The sequence below is a fragment of the Pholis gunnellus genome (genome assembly GCF_910591455.1).
Source record: "Pholis gunnellus genome assembly, chromosome: 22".
In the NCBI taxonomy this organism is placed as follows: Eukaryota; Metazoa; Chordata; class Actinopteri; order Perciformes; family Pholidae; genus Pholis; species Pholis gunnellus.
The window spans coordinates 13,096,175-13,119,881 of NC_136549.1; the positions used below are offsets into that span (position 1 = coordinate 13,096,175).

The window sequence follows — 23,707 nt, forward strand, 5'->3', positions numbered from 1 at the left end:
AACTCGGTGCACCCGCTGCTTGGGAGGTTTCATGACACAAGTTTGTTTTCCGCCATGTTCTCATGAATATAGGCGACACTGTGAGGAGACGGAAACGTTGGATGTGTTTTGCCATATGGTCGACTACCTTTTGGCCTGGAGCTTTGCAGCTTAGAACAGCGTGTGCGCTCTGTTCAAATGCAAAGTACATTACAGCCTAAATAAAGATGTCTTATATAACATGACGGCTGTTTGAATTCTGTTTACCCTATATTTTATTGCTGCACTGCACTTTATTCATTTTCCGTCTTTATTCTGCTGCAGCAGCCAAATTTCTACATGGGGATCATTAAAGATTTATTTTATGTTAAAGATCTTCCCAAGAAGCGAATGCTACTGAGCTCTAAAAGAGTGGGCTTTTTTCACAACTTTATAACTTCTAGCAAACAAGTAAACACAAGTCGAACTTTTGAGAAAGGGCAGAATAGGACGGCAACAGCAGGGGGGGTTTAGTGCCTTAAGATAGTGGAGCACATTATTCATTCACCTTCATTTTGACAGTCAAAACTGCTTCAGAGAGCTTGTGGTGCTTCAAACCAGCATCCCACGTCCTCCACCTTAAGTCGAGCATGTCTACGTGTGTGACGGCAGGCAAAAGTTAAAGGTTTCAGTTTTTTTTTTACAATGTTTTGGAAGATTTCGGGGGGGGATGAGAAGAGGAAAGTGCTGACTGGAGATCAAAGTTTTGTTTGAAACCGGCTCATCTCTGAGCCTCTGAGTCTCTCTCTTCTGTCTGTACTCTACTGCAAGACATTTTACTGCTCTCACTCCAGTTCCACACCTTTGATCTTACATTCTCTCTAACACACACACACACACATTTTACCTTGCTACAGTAACATACAGCAGAAAACTTTCCCATAGGTCTGTGAGTATATGTTGTATTATTCCAACAGCTATTGGTCCCTTTTTAAGCAGCTGTTGGCCTTTTTCTCTCTGTGTGTCTGTGCGTGGATTTTACAGATGCAGGACGATGTGGATTTAGACTCAGCAAAGAGTGAGCAGTTACCTCGCATCATTTCCTTTTATCCTCAACAAACAAGATTGTCTGCAGCTATATGTGAACGTCAGCACTTAACGTTTGTATCATGTCAACATCGCAGTCTTAAAGTGTTTGAGTAGCTGCGGTACTGACCCTGGGCAGCAGCCGTATGGCCTGCAGGAGCCGTTGTCTGTGGGCCGAGTTGAGGATCCCAATCTCCAGCAGGTCCTGGTCTTCCACCACATTGCTGCCCTGCAGAGCAAAAAAAACAAAACAACGACAGCTAAGGTTAGGATTTGTGCAGGATTTTTCCACCCAGAGCTAATAATGCAGCAGCGTCTGCAATAGTAAAGCATGGCTTTATAGCATAGGATGACTTTTACAGACAGAGCTCTGGAAAAAACACGCAGAAGTTACAATTCAATGCTCAAGGTCTGTTTTTATATTAGATGATTATTTTCGTTGTGTTCTCCTGTAGTAAACTTTTGTAATACCAGCGGTTTATTTGGCTCATTTAGACAAATCAAGTATGCTTTGTATTTTTGCTGACCTTTGTTGAATGCACGCTGTACAGTTTTAGAATGTTTTCTCTTCTATTCTAAGGGGCCATTGTTTTCCATTTACTGCCACACTGTTAGATAATCAAGTCCCAGACTCTCTGAAAGCTCACTTGAGGTTTGTAATCCATCACAGTGAACGTCAAGTATGCATCTGGTTGTTTCCCCGTTTCTTTTTTCGTCCAATTACCATTACATGGTAATCCACTTTAAATGCAGATTGATTTGAAAAGTCTGCAGTGCATTACCTTGTTTCAATAATGTTGCTGATTAAAATACACGATGAATTACACAACACATGCAAATTACAAAAGGGTGGTGATAGTTTGTCTTTCTGCACAGGAATGAAGACAAACCAATGGCTGTGTGGAAAGCTGTCTGATATTTGTATGACAGCAATAAACCGTCTTGGCTTCTAATGCATTTTCTTTTGAAAATTCAAACCTGTTTACTACTGGACTGTAACAGGAGAAAATGCACAAGTCGAACTTGACAATTGTGAGTAAAATATGAATAAAAAGACAAAAAAAACAGCAAATGGTCCTATTCAGGTGGTCGAAGAGCAGACAAGAAGAAATAAAAAAAGAAATGGGATCAGGAGAGCAAAGTGTGGGTATTATTTTGTCTTTTTCTGCAGATTGTTACTCAGCACTTCGAACCACTTGCGGATGTCCGTGTGCCTCCTGATGCTTTTGTGAATATTTCTAACACTCCCACATCAGTAAACTCACACTCATGGTGCCAAAGTCTCCACTAAATCCAAATAGCATTTTGTAGGAGTTTCTATGATTTAGTGCAACAACATACACTCTACTACAATGACAATAGCCGGATATTGGCACAGATTTATTTTCAAACAATAAGGCTTCAAAGACGGCAATCTGTGAGTGAAATATCAGAGGACATGACTGAGAAAAGACAGGAAAGCAATGAACATGTTGAAGCAAAGCTACAATCAATGGAATAGATGACAAGTTGGATATTCGTGTTTAAGACCGCACACACACACACACACACACACACACACACACACACACACACACACACACACACACACACACACACACACACACACACACACACACACACACACACACACACTGCAGCCTGTGTGGCTATCACGCACAGTTTCACCTTCAATAATCCAATGGGAAACATTAAGAAGCCTATCAGTCATCTGCCCCCCAGAGGGTCGGCAGGAGAGTCTTCATGCACACAGATAATTAGAGGAAAGGTGCCGAGAGGAAAAAGCCGCATAGAGAAGATGCGTCTCAGCCTGAAAAACCACCAGATATAGAGACTGAGAAGTAAAGCAAGGTAATCACCACAGTGATGGTCAAGATATAGAAGGAGGTGAGGGACTGTGAGAGCAGCCGGGAGGCAGTTTGAGGAGCATCCACACACACACACACACATTCTTTGGTGTAGGATTGAAGGATTACACCTGTCAATCCATCTCTTTCCTTTCAAACTAATAACAGTGATCAATGAAGGGGGGAAACAGGTAGATAGTAGATATCTGCTTTTTGTTTTTACTTTACATCCTTCCTGAAGTCCACTCTGGGGACCGCGGTGCCCTCCAAAAGAACAGTTTGCTCCGATGCTGTGACATTTTAATTCTAGGTAATATATACCCTTCGTTTAGTTTTTCAAGGAAAAAAATGACGGCTCAAAAACATTCGCCTAGTCTGCACTTTATCCTCACACACAATCATATCCCTTAACAATCAAAAAGATCAAACAGGACATTAGGACTCTTATGTGGGTGATTTCAGCTCTCGTATTGCAACAGGGCCCGTGCCATCAGTGCTTGTTTTTAGTGGGTAGAAAGATTCAATGACTTATTGTAGTACCTCTAATGACCAGGACAAGGACCATCTCCTGTAAAACAGATTCAAAATATCAGAGGGATTTTCCTGGATAAAATAAAATGAAACTATCTAACTCACCCAGCTTTACCGTTTTCCATTAATGCATCTTTACTCTACTTCCGAATAATTGTTTTACCTTAATTTATAATCCATGAGCACCGATGTACAGACAAACACATGGTTAATCCATGCTCTCGTTTTATTGCCAAATTAGTTTTTCTTCTTCTTTTGCTGACTTAAATCCCCTGGCTTGTTTCTAAACTTTGCCTTGATGAAAGTAAGTTTAAAATGTCAATACTCTTTGGACAGTAAAGCCCCTTAAAGTGAGCTATGTTGCTGCAGGCTCATTAGTATAACTCCACCGGTCCGTCCCGGCACCATGAAACCTCAGGCAGCAGCAGCAGCAGCAGCAGCAGCAGCAGCAGCTGATTGGGCCGATCCTGTGGCTGAACTTATTCCTTCCACTCTCTCCTCACCAACCTGTGCGCCCGGACCTCTGCGAGAGGAGTGCAGTTCATAGATCAGCTCCCAGGCTGATTAATAGAGCCCAGAGCAAAGCCGACGTTGGAGTTACCGTGCTAGAACCCCACGGCAGAGTAATAACTCACAGAGTCACAGCGGAGCAGACTATGGTGGGATTCAAAGGCACGGCTATAATTGCTCCCTGTTGGAATCCCGAAAGAAACAGACAGAGTTCCATCGCATTTGTTCTTCTTATCGCCAAACATATCCTGCCCTGCTCCCCTTTCTGTCTTAACATTACATTAGGTCTGTCCCATGTCTTCTATTTCCAACTGCACATGATAAATCACATGGATACATCGATATTACCTGAATGAGGATTAACGAGAAAAAAACAGAAACGAAAAACGAAGTTTTTGGGGCTCAACTCATCGTCCTAAAGCCTAAAGCCTACGTCGGTTGTTATTCTATCTTGCACATGTTTTGGTGAATTCCCAAACACTTGGTATGCAGAACTGGCATGAACGCTAACACTCTATTTCGCTGGTGGCTACCGGTGTTTAGCATCCACTGTGTTGATAAAAACTGCCAAAGGCCCGTGGTTAGCTTGTGATACGTCGACCGCGGCACTTAAAAACATCGCCTCAGTGGGTCACAAACACATGAATTTAAATTCATGCACCAGTTAGGAGAGTTGAGGCAAAACTAAAGATGGAGCAAACATTGATATTCAGTGATGGTAGTGAAGGCCATTATCTGCACCAACGGGCTTAGTGGAGTACAACAAATCACGCTCGGCCTACTGTATCTTGCTCTTTCTCCGTTCTGTTCCTTTCCTCTCTCATTCGTTTGCCATCCTCCGTTGCTTTGCTATCAAATAACTTGTCCTTTGTTCTCATTATAATGTTGCTTCTCTCTTACTTGCTATTCAAACCCTCTCTTCTCTCTCCTCACTTTCACTTTTAGTCCGTATTTCAAATGCGCTTTGGTTTCTTTACAAACTTGTTTGTGTTACATTTATCTAGATTTCATATGTGAACTTGGTAGCAGCTTAAGGATTTCCCTTCCAGGATAAATACATTCCTTCATCAGGATGATTAGAGGTGCCGCCTTTGAATGAAAAATGGATATTGACAATGTTTCATTTCAAATATTGTTTTTTCATTAATTTCACTTCACTCTTATCGGCGTCGGTTTCTTTAGTACACACTGCATGACATCATGCTTTATCTCCTCATTGCTGCTGTCTATCTAGCACTGCACCCCCATTCGTCTTTGCAATCCCTTTGTCTTTATCAAATGGCTTCTATCTTTTCCTTCGATTCATTGTGCTGCCTGAAAGCAAATAAAAAAAGATCCCGATAAAGGAGCTTTTATATTAAATTCTTTGTATTTGTTTGTGTGTCTCAGTGCCTCCTCAGTCCACAAAGCATCAGTTTATGTGACTCTCACAAGACTTACTTTAGTATCCATCTCTCAGGCGAGCGATAACACACCGTGCTTAATCTTATCATTTCCACTTTCGACCTCCATCGCTCTCTTCCTTCCACTTCTATTCTGGTCACATTTCTAAGGTTCAACGCTAGCATGCCGTGTTTACTAAGGAGTGTCTTTGTGTTTGATGGTAATGATGAGTGTTAACAGGCGCAGTGTGACTGTAGACAGAGGACTAAGCAAGGTGAATTGGCTCTTTACCAACCCGGCTCATAAAGATGGCTAAGATCCACAGTCAGGTAGCTCTGAACATCTTGAGACACCGCTCTCTGTCACATGCAACCCTGTTTCTGATTACATGCATTCGGAGGAACACACAATGCCAGACTTTGCTATGAAAACTGTTTAATAATCAAAATCCAACTGATATAACAATTAGTCATCCCTTCACTGTTTTGGTTCAGTCTCACTGTTCTCATCAGCATCGTTTCCAGACGCAGCAGGCGGCCGATTTCAGCGAAAAAACTCTAATAAACGGCATTTAGCCGCTAAAAGAGCCAGATAATTCACATGAGAGTTGGTGGAGACCAAACACAGCCAATGAATATTGGGCTTACGTTCACCAGGCCCAAAGCATGATTCCAAATGAATAATGACAAAATATAACTTGTTTAAAGCTGCAATAATCTAGTTTTTCTTTATGGGTCAAACTGTTATATGAAATGTCTCAATTGTAGTTATGAACACAGTTCTCATTGTTTTACTTATTGTACTTAATAATTTGTGTATGGAATAGTTTTGTCATGTTATCTCTACTGTCCCATGTTATGTTGAAGTATTTAATGTAATAAAATTAAGTAAATCAGCTGTGTAGCCGGCAAACTGACATTAGCAGACTGTTCTGCAAGGCAAAGTGCAAGACAAGCCACTTTGTTCCTTAACAGACATTAGAGAGAAAGCTAATGTGGGCTGTGCCTTTCCTTTGTTCAGTCCCAGTGTCTGTCTACTGCTCCCCCCACCCTCTCTCTCACATATATACAGTCATGTGAGATGGGCGAGATTAGTCTCCATCCCGTGTCCTTCATATCGAACGACGTCTCCATAATAACCACTCCGCCCTTTTTGCGATTTGTCCGTCAGTCTAGCAGCTTTTGTCCTCTACTAGCAGGTTAAGGTGAGCAGACACGCCCACTCTAATGACCCCAATTAGTGGTGAATGGTAATGGTAGACTGTTTACGGGCATGTGTTCATACATACATTCCAGGACATGGTGGCTTTTTACTGCCCTACACTGATACAGATCAGAAACGAGGTGAAATTCATTTGCAAACCAATCAGTTCTGCACATGAACTGGCCCTGAAAAGAAAACCGGAAAAATCTTTCATTTAATTTGATTGCCCAAAATGAGTGGTGCTGATATGAATTTGACCCAAACCTCGCTGCTGTAGCCCGCGCCTCAACTGCATTAATACCAATTCTTGGTAGCCACGGAGTTTTCCCAAGGGCGCAAAATATTAAATGTCTTCCTGTTTAATCAAAAACAACAACAACAAAAAGAGGTTAAAAACTTTCAACAGAGAAAGACCCGCAGAGAGGCCCAGTCACAAAAGGGACTTTGAAGTCACTCTGATGTTTGTAAGGCTGTTTCATCTCAGCTCTTTTCAATATTAATTGTATCCAAAGGCCTTTTCAGAGGAGATGACAGAACTATTGAGAAACATTTTAAGACAAGAGGGGCGAGGCCAGGAGAGCAGAGAATCCCCAAGTCTCTCTGAAGTCATGCCAAAAAACTGTCGGGAGTAAAAAACGTTCTGACGGCATGTGAAGCGAAAGAGGAAGAGCTGTAAGTGATGAGAGGGTTTCACCTTTGGGGACATTACTGAAAGAGAAATGTCATTTTAAGTGTTAACGGTTGCTTGGACACTCACAGAGCTGCAGCAATGAATCCTTTATCGTCTCATTCATTAAGACCAAAGAAATGTGTTTGAATTTAATATGAGACAGACAACATTTGGAAGACATGATCTCTGCAAATACTTCATTTAGTTTCCACGAGATTGTTGTGAATTCCCTCACTGACAGAGTGTAAGGTATTGTATTTTTTGTAGCAGCTTAAGAGACAGCTATTTCCTTCAGGCATTGGCAGAAACCAAAATAGAAGAGGAGGGTGAATATTGGACTTATATTCATTCACTCCTAACAAATACTAATGCCACTTCACGTCTTCCATTACACAGTAATGCGATAGTATCTCATTGTTCTTAGAGCTCGTTGAGCTGCGCCTGAGCGGCCAAATCAAAATGAATTCTGGCTGCTTTAAGTTTTGATTTGGTTAGCACAGATTAAGGGTACATCATTTCTGTCCTTTACTACCTGTGGAATCTGTCGGAGGTAGTACTGTACACAAATAATCACAGTACTATAGAGAATGTTTCCCTATTGCATTTTAAGATGTATTGTACTTCTCTACTCTCTGTTTTCTATATTTCATGTGATCAGTAACTGGTTTCACTCCACTTGCTCTAAATATCATCACTTTCTTTATCTATATGCTACGGCAACATCGTTGTTGATCATGCCAGTCAAACCTTTACATAAGGAACAAAAGATGGAATGAGGAGGGAGGAGAGGGCAACGATACGGTTTGTATGCTGTTGTGTTGATTGATATGGAAAAACAATAAGCCCCTGCAGAGACATAAGATGCTTTAATGTAAACTAACGAGGAGTAAGGGGCTAGCCTAGCCTCCTTTCCTGCCTGTCTGCATGAACTCTGCCTGTGCACTCATAACGCGCCACACAAGTCTTCCACAAGCTGCTTGCTTGACATCTGTGAGTGCTAACAGTAGCCTTGTTCGTTGTTTACGTTCATTGCGATCATTTGGGAGTAGCGGCTTTGTAGGGAGGCCTGTCAGTGTTGCCGACATGGCGACTCTTTTGCCAGATTCAGCGACGGTTGAAGCTGGTGCTGCTAGCTACTTTCACTGGAGAAGAGTTGGCGACGATGCGCTGGGTTTTTCTGCCGGATAATTAAAAAAAATCTAGCGTACTCTTGTCGGGTTCTCAAGATTAGCAACCCTAGCTTTCATAATGCTTGTAAAGTATGGCCCCGACCATGTGATGGAGAAACACGTGAAGAAAGAAACAGAGAGATTCTGTGACTTCATCCTGTTGCCACGGTAACTAACGGAAAGAGATGCAGGTCACACTGAGTGGAGGACCAGAATGCACATTTGCATAAGATACAAATGCCTACATGCAGCGTTCGTTGACCTCATGTCGGGAAAGAACATTCAGCCGATGACGTCCACTAGCAGCCTTACCAAAAATAAAACACATTCTTCCTCTGCTGGTTGGTAAAATATTACTACTTTGCGTTTAAAACACCGAAACATTTCGTTCTCTTTGGTCTGCAAATCAAACTCCTCCAGTCGGCATCCCTCTGCTATGTCACCCATCGCTCTGCAGCTGCTGCAGTTTCTCTCTCAATTTGACTTCATCGCTTCTCCTCGTTTTTTTCCACTTTCTCCTCATTTCCTACTTCTCTGTTCACTTACCCTCTCTTCCTGTGCATATAAGTCTTACTAACGCACACACACACACACACACACACACACGAGAAACATCAAAAGAGTTTCAAAATGCGAAATGACCCAGCGAGTTTCTATTCCTACGTCACTGTAGATGAAGGGACCATCGGATTAAAAACAGACGTTCAGGCTGCATCTTCATGCACAGCTTTCCAGTGGCTGGGTTTCTATGTGCGTTTATATACAATTGTCTGCAAAAAACATGAAACAAGCATGTTTTTTGGCATGCATTTTTAGTGTAGTATGCCTGTAGCTTGATGCTGGAGATAGGATTTCTGTGCGTGGGAGGACCTCACATGGCATCAGTGGGGAGAGGCAGCGATGATGGGAAAGAGAGAATGAGAGAGAATGATGATATAAAGAGGAGGAAATCCAATACATGAAAGAGAAGGAGAAACGCTAATCACCGTAAAGAAAAACGATGAGATGATCTACATATAAGGGAGCAGAGAGAGCTTTGAGGGAGGTGGGACAAACAGAGAGACGAGATTACATTCAAAGCGAAGACAAAAAAATAACCAGAAGGAAAGATTGATGCATGAAGACATCCCATCCTGAACTCCCAGCTCCAAGATCTCTCCTACTTCCCTTTTTTCCCCCCTTAAAACAAACACTCACCATGAACTGGACGTTGTCAAATCCATTGGCCAGCAGGTGGTTCTCGTACTGGACCAGACCGATGGAGTCAAGCCACTGGCCCACAGACTGCATTGGGCAACGGGGACCTATGAGGGGGTGGAGGGGCAAACGCTTGAGTAAGGAGTAGCCGTCCACGCGGTAGCAGCGGCAATCCGGCTGAGACAGCTGGCACTGCCACATCATGTTATGGCGGGCAATGTGGCTGTCGAAGGAGCCCGCCATGCTTTTGATGAGTCTTTTGGCAAGGCAGCAGGAGGAGGAGAATAAAAGGGAGGCAGGGGAGGGGTGGGGGAGTGGAGAAAGTAGGAGGAGGAAGTGGAGGCTAGGCTGGAGGCATGGTGAGGATGGAGAGGGTCAGCATGCAAGGGTGCAAGCGGGTAAAGGGTAGGTGAAGGCGTCCAGATGCTGCTTTCTCTGAATCCAGCCAGAGGGAGGATGCGAAGGGCTTGAAAGCTGAAGTTGTATCCAGAAAACGGCTACCGTCCTGGGGTTAAATCCTGCCAGAGATGGGTGTTGGATAAGATTGGAGGTACAGATCCGCAAGCAAAAGAAGGCTGACTGTGTGTTTGTCGCGCACGGCACAGCAGCCGCTTTCTTTTTCAGCTGTTGCGCTCGCTTGGCTGCTCCCTCGAGCGTGTGTGTGTTTGTGGGTGTGTGTGTGTGTATGCGAGTTTGAGTGTGTGTAAAAGAGAGAGAGAGAGAGAGAGAGAAAGAGAGAGAGAGCTGCCTGCGCTGTAGATTTCTCTGTATCAAGTACTCCCACTCTCATCTGTATGCTTCTGCAGCCTCCTCGCTCTCTCTCCTCTCTCTGAGCGCTGCTTTCCTCCTTCATTCCCTCCCTCTCTCTCTCTCTCTCTCTCTCTCTGTGTCTGTCTCACCCTCTCTCTCTCTAGCTCACTTTCCTCTGTCTACCTCTTGTCTCTATCTCCTCTCACGGTGTCGATCGTCACCCTGCCGCTCTCTATATATCTGGCTCGCTCTGCTGATAATAGCCATCACAACAGCTCCAGATTCTTTGTCTGCAAGAAGCCGGTCTCTCTCCCTCCCACACACACACACACACACACACACCGTGCTGAGTGTATCTATGCAGCCGCATCTATATGTACGTGTTTGTCTGTGTGTGTGTGCTGTGGTGTAGCTATGTGTGCATTGTTGTGGTTTGGGGGTCTTGCATTGGCACAAACAGGATTTCTCCCTGTGGTAACCATGGTTAGCAGAGGCTTTGAATTCATAGATGAAGAGAGAGAGAGAGAGAGAGAGAGAGAGAGAGAGAGAGAGAGGGAGCGAGGAGGAGGCGAGGGGATCAGGAGGTGGAGGATGGGTGAGTTACCACGGGGAGAGGGGGATGAACGCAGTAAATGGAGATGAGTAGCGTGGATTCAAGGTATGCAGGTGGAAACAAAAAACTGGGATTTAATGTGTACAAGAAAGTCAAAAAGCAGACTCGCCCACACACTCATTTCACTGAAAGGATAACACAGATTTATTTCAATTCAGGTCTTATTTTTTGTAGTTTTTTACCATCATTCCTTCTGGTTATACTGAATAAAGCTTTTAGTGCAAGTTAAGCAGGGAGACAATTATCCGTCGTCATTTCTCTGTGGCTCCACCTCTCAGTTATTAATCAATGAGCTCAACAAGATCTGGTCGCAGGCTTCCTGTCAACCAATGAGCATCAAGGATGTTTACCTTCATTTCCTGTTTCTGCTTTCTAATGTGAACGCTCCACAGTGGTTCCTAACCTGTTTGGCCTGTGAGCCACTTGAAATGAAGTGAAGCAATTTCTACCTACAAGCCATCGTCAATAGTTGCATCCGTCTGTGGCAAAGACTAGAGGAACGGAATCTTTTTTTCTTAAATATTATTTTGTGTTGCAATGCTTTTCTTCTTCTATCCCAGAAATTATATTTTAACCCCTTTGGGGGGAACCAGTTGGTTGCTATCTGATAATCCGACTGCTTCTGTTTATTGCCGCGTTGGACTTCATTGTAAAAACATTGCAGTGTCCCCCGAGCACAGCATTTACTTTGGTGAGTGCGGTGTTATCACGCAGCGATGGCCAAAAAAATACTAAATTAAGACCTAAGTAGTAATAAACCTGAATTGTCCCACAAATCAGATTTACTGACATGCTCACACATATATGTTTGTGTGTATTTTACCTGAGGTGTCCTCCTTGATGTCCAATCCACTGCCTATTCCTGCACCAATAGAGCTCATAATCTTGTCGATCTGAACAAACGAGAGAGAGAGAGAGGGAGAGAGAGAGAGAGAACCAGAGTTAGAGAGCATATTCAAGGGAAAGCCATTTTCCAGTAATAAGGCAAACCCCTATTTCTGGATTCAAGTGTCACATAACATGATCATTACGCCTGCCAGCTCGCTGGATGTCAGACTTTCCCCCTGTGAACTGAAAAAGCAAGGGGAAGCAGAGGGGGAAAAGATGTGTTAGCAGGAAACTTAAAGACAGAGCAGAGATGAAGGAAGAGGAAGACAGATGGAGGGAGCTTCGGTGGCTTCATTAGTGTCTGGCTGTCGACCGGTCGTCACAGACCCCGGACCTGCTGCTAATCACTGAACTACGGGACCTGGACATCCTGTCAGGACCGCTGGCTCACCACAGGTCAGAGAAAACCAGCATTGCTGCGAAATGCGCCCGAGACGGGTGTTTAAAAGGCCGGGTCTGATGGATGCAAACCGTGTTTACAAGCTAGTGGACCATGACGGTGGCCTTTTGTTAATAGCTGGATAAACAGGAAGCAATTTCTGCATAACTGCACACTAATGCACCTGTAATATGGAACCTAGAGGCTAAACTGTCACGGTATGTTGATGACGAAAAGATATCTTAAAGCTGCATTTCTCAAGAAGTTTATATAAAAAATGGATTAAATGACTCGAAGTAAGTTAGTATCCAACTCTGCCTCATTCATGCTATTTCAAGCAAGTTTATTTTTGTAGTCTTCTTTGTCATTGTACTGGACAAAGTAATTGCTGAGGTTTGGAAATCACTACGATAAAGTCCGATGATCACACGGTCATTTTGTCCTATCAACTTTATCTGGAGGATAAACCGAAACCTGTGGGTTTGTTTAAAACTTGTGTGATCATCTGACTACTCATGGTCCTTATTTTTAGCAATGTCGCCACATGCCCAGATCGCAATAATTGGTTTGATGACTACGCTGTTATTACAGCTAAGAAATATAAGAGCAAAGTTATATACCTGAAGGACAATCAAACGGACCCACCATCGCTGTGGTTTTCTAGATTAGACGCATTGTACAGATTTAGCTGCAGGCTGTTAATTACCATCCAAATAACCACAAACACTCAGCAATTTTCAAGGTAAAGCCAGATGAAAGCACACATATGTAACGTACAGGAACTAGCTTGCCTAAGGCACTAATGATTATGGATATCTTCAGAGCATTGACTGTTCTGGGACATCCTTCATGACTCTTCTGCTAATACAGCAACTCTTTCCTGAACATGTGCAGCAAATAGAGCAACTTTGTTATTTTTGCCAGTGAAATCCCCATTCATCACTCCACAATTTCCCTGAAGCCATCTTATCTCGTATACCGCACCACGCAATTAAACAGGAAAGGTCACCCTAATTGCCGAGGATTATGGGAAATTCCATATGGTAATTCATCACCATCAGCAAGTTATGAGCTGTGTTGAGGAACTAATGAACATGACCATGCAAATGTGGACAGGCACACACGAATGTACTTTCACTCGCATGCATTAAGCATCATTTTAAAAATAGACGAATAAAGTCATTCTTATGATAGGAAAATAAAACGGTATGAGATTCTTTATTTTCAGGGTGTAAACATGCACACGCATCAGTTTGCAATGGTGTGTGTTGTCTGTGGTGTGAATGATGGCCAGTGAGCAGAAGCTAATGTGTCTGCAACCCAAAGTGTTTATGAAGAGGCAGTCCAACAGTGGCGTCCAGCTAATGGATTACATCTGGGTCAGAGGCCCTTTGGTGCCGAAGGGGCCCCCAGGCACAAACACACCGAGACCAAAACACACAGCACCCTCGACCTCTAAAACAGAAACCGCTCTCTCTCTCTTATATGTGGTCTTTCTTGCAGCTCCAGAGGGAAATCAACGTGGGAGCATGTTAAACCAGCACTGGGACTCCTTCTGCAGTAGAGTAGCAAAAGGGAAGAAAACCTGAAGATCTTAGTGCACAGAGGTTTCGACTGCCCCCTGCAGAGATGCTTCAATTTGACTACAGATATGCTTGTAGTGTCTCAGTAAAATGAACTGATTAACCGAAGTGATAAAAAGAAGACACGTTTCCCTCTAGTTTTCTGTAAATCTGACCACTTTCCCTCCATCTCAATTGATCCGAAACATCAGTTTCAAACCCCATTCCTACCTCTTCCCACTCAGCAGTGAAGGAAGGCGTTCTCTCTAGTCTCCCCGCCGGGCTGGAACCCTCTCCTGGGCTGGGACTTCCAGGCCCCTGGCCACGAGATCCAGACCCCCAGCCATGCTCCTCCTAGACACGGCCAAAACCATCAGATTTAGTTTTCCAACCATAATCAAACTACAAACAATGACATGCACAGCTTGTCCAATATTTGAACCTTTAAACATTTTGGACAAACCATAAACCAAGTTCTTTCAGTCCTCATTAAAGTTTCATCTACAATGGAGCATTTTTCATCAAACAGACTATGTACTTAGCTTGTGATTTATTTGCAATGAATTAAAGAAGAAGTCTCATGAAATGTGCTGCGCAGCACGGAGCGCCGTGGCCCAGATTAGTGAGTTGTCTAATTGGTTGCGCTGGTTTCTGTGCCGTTTCTGAAGTCAAGTCTGCATGATACAGCAAGATGCTAACTATCCCCACGGCTGCATAATTCACACAACTGAATATTTACAATAAATGCATTTGCTCTCGTTGCTAACTGAGATCCCGGTGCTGACCTAAACTTTTACAAAAAAAGAGAAACTTTTGTATAACTTTTGATAAAAGAGACTTTTATGTTATCCTTGGCCTCTTACATAAATATCTCAGAGAAGCGGAACATCAGAGAAAAAAGAGACGGTGTTTAAGATTTAACTCACCTTCATAATGCAACACACTGTACATGCTTTATGTCATAAATCAGGCTCAAAACTTGGATTGCACATAGAACTCAAATCAAAGTTGAGACATATTAGCAACAACTTACCTGTATAGGAGATACAGCTACCAGGTTGGAGTCAGACTTGGATAGAGACTTGGACAGCTGCAGGTCCAACACACTGCGGGGAATGGACCTCATCCTCCCCAGGGTGCAGGCCCTCTCCTCGTAGCCAGCGCCGACTGAACTGCCCTTGGGCACACCTCCTGTCTGGATCCCCCGTAGCTCTGGAACTTCGCCGTTTTGACCAGAGGAGTAGGAGGGGGGGTGGCCCAGCGTAGACCAGCCACAAGGTGGATCCACCTGCTCGCAGTTCTTGGGTTGGGCCTGGTCCTGGTTGACCCTAGTGTGGAAGATAGTCCGGTACACCACCTGTGGCTTCTGGGAGGCGTTTTCGGCCCTCTGAGGCGACGAATCGCTCCCAGCCTTGGAGCAGATCTGAGTGGGTCCGCCTCCGATCACGATGCTGAACTCCGGGTTCTGCACCAGGCTGCTCTGGACGTCTGTTGAGGCATATTTTCGGGGTTTGGGGCTGTAAAGATGGTACGGCGTATCGGGCGTTTCACACGCCGGGGAAGATCCATGAAGGAGGCCTGCAAACTCCTCTGGGATGTGGCTCTTCCTGCGCTCCTCCAACAGAGCGCTGGATGTGGAGGAAGACCCGAGAGGAGGAGGAGGAGGCGGGTCTCGCTGGTACGGCCCGTCGTCTGCACGGAGGGCACACACACACACACACACACACACACAAACAGACTGATTAGGATTAAATGATAGAGATTTGCATAAAACGGGCCTGTCACAACAACGATACACACCAGTGGATTCACTCTACGAGGAAAAAACAAAACGGAGATCAAACATTTACACTCACTGCACAAATAAAGCGCATGATAATATTTAAATGCAGATTAAAACGCTTAGCACACTATGGAACAGAGAGAGGAACGCAATGGGGCAAAAAATAAAGAAAAATAATAATGCCAAACAACCAAAGCTGCAAAAAGGAAGATAAGAAGGCGGTAATACATCTTCTGCTTCCCCAAAAAGCTGTTTGTTCCCCCGAGGGAAAATAAAAGAACTCATGACTTAGATTTTACACCTCTGCTCCTTCGCTTGTCTGGGTGCAAAACTGTGTGTTTGGGCGTCTGAACTTGTGCATGAATGCATGAACTCATCGGGGCAGACGTCCGTACACCATTGACTGGGCTTTATTTTTTTGAGGGGATGCTTTCAGAGGCCCACTCACTGTCTGTGAGCGGTGGGGTGAAAGAGACGGCGCTGAAAGCTTTCTTTTGATTCTCTGTATGTAAGTGTTTGAGTAATTGTAGACGCACGTCTGAGCGCGCGCTTCTGTTTTTGTCTGCTTGGCTACTCGCCTGTTGGTTTGCGCATGCTCACGTTCAACATCTGCAAACAAGTTACACCTGAGGTCACAGCAATTGTCTCGCATGTTTAAATGATGTATTCCTCGTGATACAAAATGCAAAATAAGAGGTGCATTATTTATTCTTAGTCCATCACGATTATTTATTAGACTTCGCCGGAGCAGAGCCGCTGCGCTCAAACTCATAATGATAAATCTCCAACTCTGACGAGACGGTAGCACAGCAATAACACTATGTTCCTACCGGGTTCAGGTCGTAAGTCTGCTCCTGAGGGAAACAGCCCTGCTCTTATTTATTTATAGTTTCAAAAATAGTCTCTTACTCACTGTGTCTAAGACTAAATAGCAAATGTATGGAGTTACAATCATAGGTAGAGGTCTAAGAAATCATACAGAATGAATTAAGGAAAGGTAGCAAAGATTAAAAAAACAAAACAATTAATACAATTAGCAAAATATTGGAACTTTTCTTCTTTATGTTACATTATCATTGCATGGCGATGCAGTTTATGAGGAGACTGATTTGAAACGTCTGCACTGTATTCGCTTGTATAACGTAACTGATTTAACACAGCTTGAGCTACTTTAAAGAGTCGGCTCATATTTTAATCCAGAATGCATCCAAGAATGCATGGAGAACAGCATTAAAAACAACTTTCAAACAAAAAACAGAACAAGATGGTCGGCACTAATTTAAAGCAGTAATGTAACGGTTAGCAATTGGCTCGATCAGGCAGAGCAGCTGGTGATGTCTTTGATTTCATGCGTGGTAATCCATCAGCAGGTAAAATGACATCGCCCTTATCTGCCTGAACACAAACACAAGTCTGAAACCTGCAAGAGGCTTCTCAGGATCTGATTGTTCTCCAGTCATCTGCTTATTAAACTACATTACAACACAATATTTTGCCTTGTCACTTTTATTGCAGTCTATAAATAGCTGAAATGAAAACTCTGCGTGTGTCGAGTTCAAATCTCCTTTTATCTGTTCCCTGTCACTGTGTGTTAAGGTTGTGTACCAGGCCATGTAAACAATCTCACCACTGATAAGCATCAAACACACACACACACACACACACACACACACACACACACTTAACAGTCACACAATCATGTAGTCACTTGAATGAATAGAAACAGTGCCTGTCCACACTCAAATAAATGCAGTCTTGTAATCCAAAATGTCACTTGAACAATTGCACGTAGCCCCACTGGCCGCCAGACGCACACACTGAATTTACAATTTTGGCATTTGACTGCATAGTCCTGTTGCCTGGCACCTCCTCACCCCACACACACACACACACACACACACACACACACACACACACACACACACACACACACACACACATCAACGAGTCTCTGCTGTCGGCCAGTTTTAGCACTTCATGACTGTCCTCGGCACATCCAGACTCATTTCCATGTGAAACAATTACATAATACGAGTCGAGAATAAAAATATTACTCTAATGCAAAAGACACTTGGATGCTTTTTGGGAGAGAAAACCTCACAAAAGTGAAAGAGAGAATAAGAGTGAGAGACGGTGAAGCAATAATAACAGTCCTGGATTGGACCGCAATTTGATATCTTTTGGAATGTGCCGGTTCCATTAACAGTAACATGAGTAACGACTCATCGTCCAGCACTAAATCGACTGAAATTATCATTATTTCCTACAAAAAGCGGAAAGCTTTTTAGCTATGACTAATCTTCAGCACTTTCCAGCACAAAAGGGCACTAAGTGTGTAAAAGATCAGCATTAATGCACAGTGGGTCGACCTCTGTCTGCAGCACACAGCTGCCCTTTCATGCCTTTCACCTTTTTAGGTCAGATTCATTACACAAAGAGCATTTTTTGAGATAATCAACGACACAAACAATTCCTACATTTCCACTGCACCATGAAGGCATCAAAAAGTGAAAACATATTTTTCATATCACTTTGAATTCTTTCTGTATGTGAGTCTCTCAGCCCTGTCGAGAGTCCGTCATCACTCTCTATGCTTCTCCTCTTATGTTTTTTAAGATGAGAACCGTTGGCAACAGGTGAGCCTGTTGGTTGCTATGGCAACAGAGAGCCCCAGCGCCGGCATCTCTCCCACTTTTTCTCTTTTTATTTTTTTTTCCGGGGTGGCTGAGTGTTTTCGGCCTTCGGGAGAGCGAGGGAAAAGTGTGCGTCTGACAAACACAGCAATCAAATCAGCAGGTGTTTTTGTGTGTTTGTCTAGACGGAGAGAAATAACGGAGGTAGAGCTGATACATCTGTAAGTGCAAAAGTACTGGTTTGAGGAAAAGAGGAGGAGGAAAGTTACATGAAGGTTTGAGGAAGGTGTCGATAGAGAAACAACATCAGTTGAGCCGATGAAAATATTGACGAATTATAGGAAGGAAAACACGGCAAACATGGCTCACTTCTCTTCTTCTTTCCCTGCAAACAATCAATTATCTTGTGTGTCCGTGTGTGTGTGTGTGTGTGTGTCTCTTACCTTGGCATCTAAAGCAAGTGCAGCTCAAACTAACAGACTTTCATACTGTATGTGCTGTACACACTCATAGCACTCCTCACCCTGCTTCTGCTGAAATGCAGCAAACGTATAAGAATCCGATGGAGAACCAGCGGCTGAATCACTCTGCATACCTGCATTTTTTTTATTGCCAAACTAGTACGCAAACACACACACGGGCGAGTTGTGGCACGCAGCGGCTCAGCCCAGGACCTGATCGGTATTCAGATGTTCATCTCAACACAAACAACCACGGTAATAACGCATCACGTGGAGAATCAACCCGTAACAAGTGAAGGATCATAAATCATAAGTAAATTATTGAACAACTCATGTATTATTGATTGACTGATGCAACGGTGCGTGGCGTCATCACTTCCTTATCTTGATAAAACTGTAAGAGGTAAAAACCTTCAGCTGTGTATATCCACCCACCACCCAGCGAGTGGAGCACAGGCAGAGAAGAAGAACGTGAGTGGGAGAGATAGAGATCTGAAATTGAGCTTTTATTCAATGTATCTCATCTACATCTATTTATAGAGAAATTCACCTCTCCTGGGGAGTCCAGCGGTTTAAGATGCATACAGTGGCTGTGTCCCAGTTCCACACTACATACGAACTAGGTTTAGCAAGTAGGTAGTGTACCAACACTGGAAAAGTGAGTACAGTAAGTATGCATACTAGATCAGCACGATTGTTGATGGACACAGTATTGTCGCACATAAAGGATACGGAGGAGTTGCTCACAGCTACAACACAATGGATGCGTTAACTGCAGATCATAAGACAGCTGCAGGAAAATCTGATCATGAATTAGTTATGAAAAAGGTTTTCTTTTCAACAAAAATACGTATTAAATCTGTGAAAGTACACTTTCCTGTCTCTGAGTGCTACTTTTCTTGGCAGTGGTAATTTAACTTTCTGTTCTGCAATACTGTATATTAATTGGAAAAACATACTAGGAAAATTTGAGTCAGACGATTCATTAGTGTCCCAAAACAACATGTGTTTACGTTCAAGTGATACCGCCCTCTAGTGGTTGTAGTAATTATCACTGGAGCAAGTCTTTTTTTAATGTGCCTTAACCGTCGTCATGTTACATCATTAAACAGATTTATTCTTGGAAAGCACAGACAAATTATCAGAAAACGCTTGAATGTGTCATTCTAGAGGGCATGGGAATTCTCATCATCTAAAATGTTCGTATGTACTATGGAGTTGAGTCAAAGCTCATGTAACAGCTCTCTTCTCTGCACTTTTTAAACTGAAATAAATGTATTACTATTAGCATTTTTTGGAAAAATACATTTGTGCTTTTTCTCCTTGCTCCATACGATTGTATCCATCATATAATAAGAATAATAAGAATAATACATTAAAACATAGATAACTAGCATCACAGGTTCAAAGCAGATTTAAATAGATGAGTTTTAAGTGCAGTTTTAAAAAGTGACGGAGTGTCTGAGGTGCTGGGGGAGGGAGTACCAGAGGGAGAGGGCAGCGATGGAGAAGGCCCTGTCCCCCCAGGTCCGATGCTTGGACAGAGTAGGGGGGGTAAGGAGGTTGGCGTCGGGGGGGATCTGAGGTTAGGAGCGTGTCGGTGCAGGAGGTCCGAAAGGTATGAAGGGGCGAGGTAAGGTTGTGAAGGGCTTTGTATGTGATGAGGAGAATCTTGAACTGGATTCTTTGCTGTATGGGGAGCCAGTGGAGGTTTTTGAAGGACTGTGGTGATGTGATCTCTGGTGCGGGAGTTGGGAGAACAGACGGGCAGCTGAGTTGAGGGGCGTAGTCGGGCGATGTTTTTTAGATGAAAGAAGGCGGTTGCTGTCATGTGATCGACGTGGCGTTTAAAGGAGAGGGTTTCATCAAAAATGACACCAAGGTTAGGGACATGTGTGGAAGCAGGAACAGTGGTGCCATCGATGCGGAGGGAGTTGTGGTGGGAATTGTTTAGTGATTTGGGGTCGATGAGGAGGATTTCAGATTTGTCGCTGTTGAGTTTGAGAAAGTTGGCTTACATCCAGGTCTTTATATCTGCGAGGCAGTTGGTGATGGTGCAGTGGGTGGTGGGGGTGATGGATTTGGTGGAGATGTAGAGCTGCGTGTCGTCAGCGTAGCAGTGGACATGGCAATGCTGTTTTTGCAGTTATGAAGAACAAATCAATGTACTTTACTGATTTGTAGGAACAGGGATTGACGTCATGATCAATTTTCACAGCAGATACTTCAACTTGTCGTAGCAGGAAAAACACAGGTGTCACCAATAACAGTGAAGAGAGCTTTGTTACATTCAGGGACTGTGCGCCATGAGAGTTAGGCTGTATCAAAAGACTGGGACATTCACAGTTAACATTATTAGTTACACCCGTGATATACATTATGGCAGACCCGCATGAAAGAGGTGTATACGTGCATAAACAAATAGCAATACAAACCACTGCTAATTAAACTCCACAAAGAAAAACTTCAGACTTCATACTTACAAAACTGCTTAGAATTAGTTTGCTGTGTTGCATTGAGTCACAGCTCTGGTCTTTAACCAGCTCATATTGGCCTGTAAAGTAAAAGCTCCTCCAAAATAATGACCTCCATTTCCCCCGCAAGCGATCACTTAACAGAAGCAAGATTTAATTTCAGAGTAGAATCTCAATTCTAAATGAAGCCCTTCATATAAAATCAAAATCCAGAACACGATGAAGTGAGCGGAGGGCGAAAAAAAAATACAAACATATATGTTTACATATATATATATATATATATATATATATATATATATATAGCCTTGATAAGAGAGGTTTGAATCCATCCTCCCATCTATTTTCGGCTCACTTCCTTTCTCACACACTGCAGATGTAAGACGCAAGATGTGTTTAATTGCCTGTTAACAAATGGTTGCCGCAATGGTCAACACCACCGGTTTCTTGTCCAGCGTTCAGGGTGGACAGAGAGAAAACAGAGGAAGGGGAGGGGGGGGGGGGGGGGGGGGGTGTAGAGATAGAGAGAGTGGGGAACAAATGAGTTATGGGAGGCAAGGCTTGCAGCGAGGCTGAGGGAAAGTGAGGAGGCGGGTGGGGAGCATTTAACCGTGAATGACAGGCAGAAAGAGAGAGACAGAAGTGAATGAGAGCTCGGAAAAGTGGCTGGAGAAATAAGAGAGTGGCTGGAGAAAGACGGCGGGGGGGAGAGGGGGGGAGGGGGGGAATTAAAGAGTGGCGAGACAGAGCTGGAGGTTATATGTCAAAATGGGAGGGAAAATAAACTGGGGAGTAATGCTTGATCTGTTGTAGCTAAGCCATTCAGTCCACACAGCAGCACAACGGTCCACAAATTGCATCTCATAAAAAAGCCTCATGCATTATTGATTTTCATACTGACTGACGAGGCTGCAACGGCTCATGTATTCATACACCAGACCGTCGCGGTTTGGTGCACGCAGAATACACACTGTGCAGATAGAAACACGTGGAACCAAAATCTTAAGCGTATAAGTTCCGCCCGCACATTTCTTAGCCGTACGCCGTTAAGCGGCATAATGCTTAACATATGCCGAGGCTGGCACAACAGGCGGATCGGTGTGAGAGTCAGTCATACTATGGCGAGACACAAACCAAACATGGGAGCTGAAAGAGACGCGCCTGCAGGTCTGGTCAGCTCCGGCAGCAACACAGCAGAGAGAGAGAGCTCTGCATCATCCTCGTCTTTGAGTCTGCGTTGCTCCTCCACAGCAACATTTCGACGGCTTCACCCAGATGCACCGATCAATGGGATGACAAATGTTTGGGTGCTTTGAATGTTTCAACATAGCTACGGTGGAGCTAACTGAAACAATCCTTCTAACAATGTTTTGTATTTTCGAGATGCTTTTCAGTTTTATAGCCTATTGTGACCTGCTGCCTTTTTGGAAAGTGTTCCAAATAAATACTACCTGCATCCCCAGAGACTTGCACTAATCCTAACAACTAACCCAGGGTATGAACCAAACAGTGACTAAATATGATAGCCACATACACTATATAACAGTGAAAACAAAACTCTCTGAATCTTTATCCTGAGCAGACCATTTTTGGTTCAGTCTGTGACATCCTGCTGCCAGACCCGGGATGATTCACCACGACACACATCTCAGCGTCGGCGACACGAAGACAAAACATCACGGCCTCGGTCTCCTAATTCCTCCACCCTTCACTTTCCTGTCTCTCCTGCCTCACCCCCTTTTTGGGATTCACTGATAAAATGCAAAAAGCCCCCCCCAGACACCGCCACGTGATCCAACTCAAACAAGCACATTCTGTAACACCAACCTCGCTGATAACGAAGACGCCATAAAGAGTCACAGCCAGCAAGGTCACCGAAAGTTTGCCTAATCTGTCTCGCCTCACCTCCCATGTGAGGGGAAAACTGCTGTCTCAGCAGGATTTAGGAAAGTTATCCGTGTGTTTATCTTCAGTAGGCTCAGCTACTGCAACGCTGCCTTCACAGGTCTCTCTAAAAAGAAGTTGTTCAGACCGCTGAAGCTGACTCAGAAAGCTGCTGCGGGAGTCCTCACTAAGACCAGAAGAATGGATTAAATCGCTCCGTTCTCAGATCTTCACAGTGGTTTCCTGTGTTTCCAAAAAATTCATTCTACTACTGCTGCTGCTCCAAAATACATTACATTTTTAATGCGCCAAACTCACAGACATCTTGAGATCTGTTCCATCTCTCAGTTCTTTTAAATCAAAGCCTGAATCTGTTTGCCACTGCATTTTATTAAGTTAAACTTGGACTATTCATATCTCGCCCCGCACTGCAGCGGCGCTGTTATTTATAATCTACTGTTGATTTGTCGTATTCTATTTCAGCTCGTTTTTTATCTTCTTTTTTATTATGTTTTACACTTCTTCACATCTTACGTGTGTCTTTTTAAATCGCCAAATGTCCTGGTATATGTTTTCTTAATGACTTCCTGTCTTAGGTAAAGCACTTTAGAATTGCCTCGTTGTTGAACGGTGCTTCACAGATAAACTTGCCTTGCCTCTATCGTTTCCCTCATTTCTGTGATAAATGACTAAAATGAGCTGTTAACCAGACACACAGACACTATA

General features: G+C 43.6%; 1 protein-coding gene across 4 annotated transcripts in view; it reads right to left on the minus strand.

The window, feature by feature from the left end:
• The window catches only part of anks1b (ankyrin repeat and sterile alpha motif domain containing 1B), a gene marked incomplete at its 5' end in the record, with an annotated part of 172,808 nt that overhangs the window by 35,919 nt on the left and 113,182 nt on the right, over window positions 1-23,707 (minus strand). For all 4 annotated transcript variants that reach the window (XM_079183999.1, XM_079183996.1, XM_079183998.1 and 1 more), the window contains 5 exons: window positions 1,175-1,273; window positions 9,555-9,661; window positions 11,741-11,810; window positions 13,978-14,100; window positions 14,780-15,438. In XM_079183999.1, the coding sequence (XP_079040125.1) occupies window positions 1,175-1,273; window positions 9,555-9,661; window positions 11,741-11,810; window positions 13,978-14,100; window positions 14,780-15,438 (1,058 nt within the window). The remainder of the gene's footprint in view (window positions 1-1,174; window positions 1,274-9,554; window positions 9,662-11,740; window positions 11,811-13,977; window positions 14,101-14,779; window positions 15,439-23,707) is intronic.